Source organism: Bombus bifarius, unplaced genomic scaffold, assembly GCF_011952205.1.
Source record: "Bombus bifarius isolate JDL3187 unplaced genomic scaffold, Bbif_JDL3187 scf7180000008362_frag, whole genome shotgun sequence".
Taxonomy (NCBI): domain Eukaryota; kingdom Metazoa; phylum Arthropoda; class Insecta; order Hymenoptera; family Apidae; genus Bombus; species Bombus bifarius.
Window position 1 is genome coordinate 12673 of NW_022884615.1, and position 4744 is coordinate 17416.

Genomic DNA, 4744 nt, shown 5'->3' on the forward strand with positions numbered 1-4744 from the left:
GCGGCATGCGGCCTCTAGAGCGGGCCGAGCCACGTGTGATGTTGCCTCGGAGGTGCCGATGCAATGGGACATACATTGTATTTAGTAACCAAAACTCCAGGCAGAAACTGCCTAGCAACGGCGTTTGGAACTTTCTCGATGCTTCCAACGAGTGTGCCTAGCAACGGCGTTTGGAACCTTCTCGATGCTTCCAAACGGGTATAGAAAACAAAATGCAATCGTACAGGGAGAAAAATCTCCACGAGGCTGGGATTCTTGCGATTGCCTTGGAGAGTGATACATCGAGCGTTTTCGACGATCGCATTTGCGTCTAAGTTAGTTTCGCTTAGTAAGGAGTTATCCCGGTGACCGTGGATTCGTTTGAACTCAAACATTGCTAATAGTATTATTTAATTTAATTATTCGTAGATCGTATTATTCATTAGGCTTAGTGTTTGTTAGACTTATTATTAGTTGTACTTATTATTTGTTAAGCTTAGTGATAGACCTGTATATACGTGTAAATAAAATCTCGGCTTTGTGAAACGATGACTAGTCCACATGAAGAGTCGTCGCGCGCCCACAATTCGAATCCTGGTCCGACATATGTATATATGTATATTGATCCTACTGTATCGAAATATCAAATAATTGTAATATAAACTTTTCAATGTGACAATAACTTTTTAACAAACGGCGACATCTAATTGAAATCTTCGCAACGCTTTACTCAGGATAACGACCTTGTATTATTTTTCAAAAATGACAAGCGACATGATAGATATAGAAGAAAGTATGTCGGTGCTAAAATTTGTATCAATAACGTCATTACTGATTGTGTTCGCTATTCTCACGTATACCGCTATAGGCTAACGCCCCATTCATTCGATCCCGTTTCCTTTTTTCTGTAACAGCCAGCCTCGAGTCAGTGATTTTCTCGTGTTCTTCTACTTCTCCTCCCTATTCTCTCAACCGTTTTCCTTTGTCTTTCTCAATTTAGTTCATTATTTCGATAAAGAATATAAGAAGAATGAATTTACTGTACGAATTCTTCTTAATTTATTATACGAAGATTGATTTAGCTTCAAGGAATAAATTAAAGCAGAAACAAAATACATCCAGCGTGCTCGTGTACATACTCAAAAATGATTGATTGTAATATGCGCAAGCCACGATGTAATAAGGAAATACTATACAATACGATACGATACGATGCGATGCAATGCGATGCGATGCGATGCGATGCGGTGCGGTGCGATGCGATGCGATGCGATGCGGTGCGGTGCGGTGCGGTGCGGTGCGGTGCGGTGCGGTGCGGTGCGGTGCGGTGCGGTGCGGTGCGGTGCTGGCGAACGAGAGGAGTCGGGAGGCGGTCACCACATTCTGCGAGCAGGTGATGCTGCGGAAGGAGGCGGCGGAGGTCGAGAGAGAACGGGATTCCCATCCCGAAAGGATAGGCGTTCGGCGGCGGGGTGGGGGGCGTGGGCACGCCACTTCCAGGCGAGCTCGGACCGCTTCGCCGTCAGGTGGGTCTTAGGCGTCGGCCGCTTCGGCGCCACGGTGCCGCTAAATCGCCTGGTCGGGGAACCAGGAGGTCTTGCACGGCGGCCCGTCGGGGGTGGCGCGATGCGCGGTGGCCGCGCATCGCGCCGTTAGTTAGACTTGCATAACTCGAGGTGAACTCGGCGCGGAGGGGGCTCGTGATGACATGCTAACGAGCGTTTCTAGGGTCCTTTCCGCCATGCGCCAAGGACGGCCACCGTGGAGGTTTTAGCCGGTACGAATCCGGCACTACCCAGCGCCCTCTCCCCGGAGGGCGCGGGGCGTTTCCTCCACAGGGTTGGGGTTAGTTGGGGTTAGGTTGGGGTTAGGTTGGGGTTAGTTGGGGTTAGGTTGGGTTAGGTTGGGGAGCACGAGGCGGGCATGGGTTCCCGGGGCATAGGACCATGCCCTGGGAAACCCCGATGGATCTGATGTTCTCTTACAGTCGGGTGGCGGCCGATCGGTGCCCTTGGCACCCGTCGGTTCGCCGATCCGGTGCGGAGAACTTCGGAGAAGTTGGCGGGCCCATGTCTGTCAAGACCACTCACCTCACCTTCTCGCGGGGCTCCCTGTCGCCCTGCACCGGCTTCGACCGGGGCAGGGTGCGAAAGAGTGAGTGGCACCAGGACGGAGACTTCGACGACGACCTTGGCGAAAAACAAACAAAAACATGGAAATGGAGAACAGAAACGACAACGTTTACGGTGCAGGGGAGGGATACCCCAGTACCGGCGCAGTCGTGGGTAGTGAAGTGGGCCCCGCTGCGTCGATATCTCGCGACCACGGCCGTTCGAGGGTGGACCGTCAGGCCCCCGGACGCGTTTATACGACTGGCGACGGAACAGCAGGAGAGAGGAGGAGGATAACCACAGGAGGACATCCAGAGGATGACAGGACGGAGACCGCGGAGGAGCCTCCGAGGAAGGCGACGAGACGTTCGCCGAGAGCCGCGAACAGATCCGAGTACGTTTTTCTCGCGCCGACCACGATGGACGACGGTACGACACCGTTGGCGGGGGGATCGCGGGGGCGGGCGAGGTCCGACGACGAGGAGTCGGTCGCCTCGTTCGCCTCGCGCTCGTCGCTGGCTTCGATGGCGTCCAGGTGCAAGAGGAAGAGAACGGGAGCCACGACAACACCGGAGGTGTCGGAGGAGTTGGAGGTGCAGATGAAGACGAGCTCCCCGGCCGAAATCAGCGCGGGTTTGACGATGCACGTGTCGGAGATAATGCACGTCGCGACGACGTCGTCAAACCTGAAGGGGACCTACATCAGATCCCTCAAAAACGCGGCGAGTTATATCACCGCCGCCTGGAACGAGGAATCCGCGAGGAGGGCGAGGCCAACGCGAGGCGCCGGCGACGACGTGGACGCGAGGCTGTCCGTGCTGGAGGGGGAGAACGCGGCCCTCCGCCAGGAACTGAGGAGACTGGCCGCCCACGTCAACGAGTGCCCGCGATGCGCCGGCGCGGCGCCCGAATACGTCCGCCCGCCGTGGGAAGGCGGAAACGACAGGACGCGGCTGGACGCCCTGGAAAGAGCGGTCCGAGAACTGGGACCCTCCATTCTCAGGACAATCGAGGAACGATTCGGGGACGCACGTTGGCAACGCACCCCCGAAGGACGACCCAGCGGGGACCGCCCCGTCGACCCTCACGCGGCCCAGCCGACGCCGACCCGAAGGGAACGGGAGGACGGCGGATGGGAGTTGGTGGAGACGAAAAAGAAGCGGAGAAGAAGCAGGAAGACGGCGAACGGGACGAAGGCAGCCGTCGCCGCCGCCGCCGGAGGAGAGGCGGCGAGGAAAGGATCGACCGCGCCACCACCGACGCGGGTACGGCGTCAGCAGCAACCCCAGCCGGGCGGCGACACGACGGGCGCACCGAAGGCGAGCGCCCCCGCGACGCAGAGAGGACCACCGCGGGCACCCAAGGTGGTCACGCCCCCTCGCGCACCGCGAACATCCGCGGTGACCCTGACGTTAAACGAGGGAGCGAGGATGTCGTACGCCGACGTCCTGGAGGCAGCGAGAACGAGGATTCCGCTATCGGAGCTCGGGACGGAGCGCCTGGAGATGAAGAAGGCGATGACGGGCGCCATTATAATACAAGTTCCCGGCGACAAGGACAGGGGAAAGGCGACGCTACTGGCGTCGCGGCTGGCCGAGACCCTGGACCCGACGGCGGTGAGAATCGCCACCCCGACCAGGATGGCGGAGCTACGCGTGACCGGGATAGACATCTCGGTCAAGAAGGAGGAGCTGCGGAGAGCACTGGCCTCGGCGGCGGGATGCGGCAGCGCGGAGGTGCAGGTGGGCGAGATCGGCGCCACCAGAGGCGGCCTTGGGTCGGCATGGATCAAGTGCCCGGCTGCAGGAGCCCGCAAGCTGGCCCAGGCGGAGAAGATAGCCCTGGGCTGGTCAACGGCGAGGATAAGGGCCGTGCCGAAGCGCCCGTTGCAGTGCTTCAGGTGCCTGGAACTGGGCCACGTGCGCGCCACGTGCGTATCCGGCGAAGACCGAGGGCACCTGTGCTACAGGTGCGGCGGGAGCGGACACCGCGCCAGAGGCTGTCCCGCCTCCGCTCCCAAGTGTCCGCTGTGCGAATCGCTCGGGGCACCCGCGAATCACAGGATGGGCGGAGAGGCATGCAATCCCCCGAAGGTCAAGAGGAGGAGACCGACCCGCCAACCAGCAGCGGTAGCAGCAGCAGCCGCCGCGGCACGGACACCAGGAAGCGCCGCCGAACCACCAACAGCAGCGGCGGATGGCCGGGAGGAGGCCATGGAGGTGACGGCATAGTTCAAGCGCCTGCTGCAATGCAACCTCGGTAGGTCGAGACGAGCGCAAGATCTGCTCGTCCAGACCATCCGGGAGAACGAGGTGGCCCTAGCGGCGGTGGCCGAACCGCACCGTATACCCGACTCGCCCAACTGGATCGGGGACCTGGACGGATCCACGGGGATAACGTGGACGTCGGCCTCGTGCGTCTCGCTGGACCGTGGCAACGGCTTCGTCGCGGTCGAGTGGCTAGGAGCGGCGGTGGTGGCGGTGTACGTCTCTCCGAACATCGACCTGGCCGCGTACGGGGACTTCCTGGACCGAGTCGGCGAGTGCATCCGAGGATGCCTCCCCCGCCAGGTGCTCGTGCTGGGGGACTTCAACGCCCACTCGACGCAATGGGGAAGCCCAAGGACCAACTCCCGTGGAAGGATGCTCACCGAC

General features: G+C 59.5%; 1 protein-coding gene across 1 annotated transcript; it reads left to right on the top strand.

Annotated features, from left to right (window-relative positions):
* The first annotated feature begins 2191 nt into the window (after nt 1–2191).
* LOC117212746 lies at nt 2192–4321 on the top strand. The gene has a single exon (XM_033457774.1). It carries the CDS (start codon nt 2192–2194, stop codon nt 4319–4321), a length of 2130 nt encoding a protein of 709 aa, XP_033313665.1.
* Nucleotides 4322–4744: the final 423 nt, after the last annotated feature.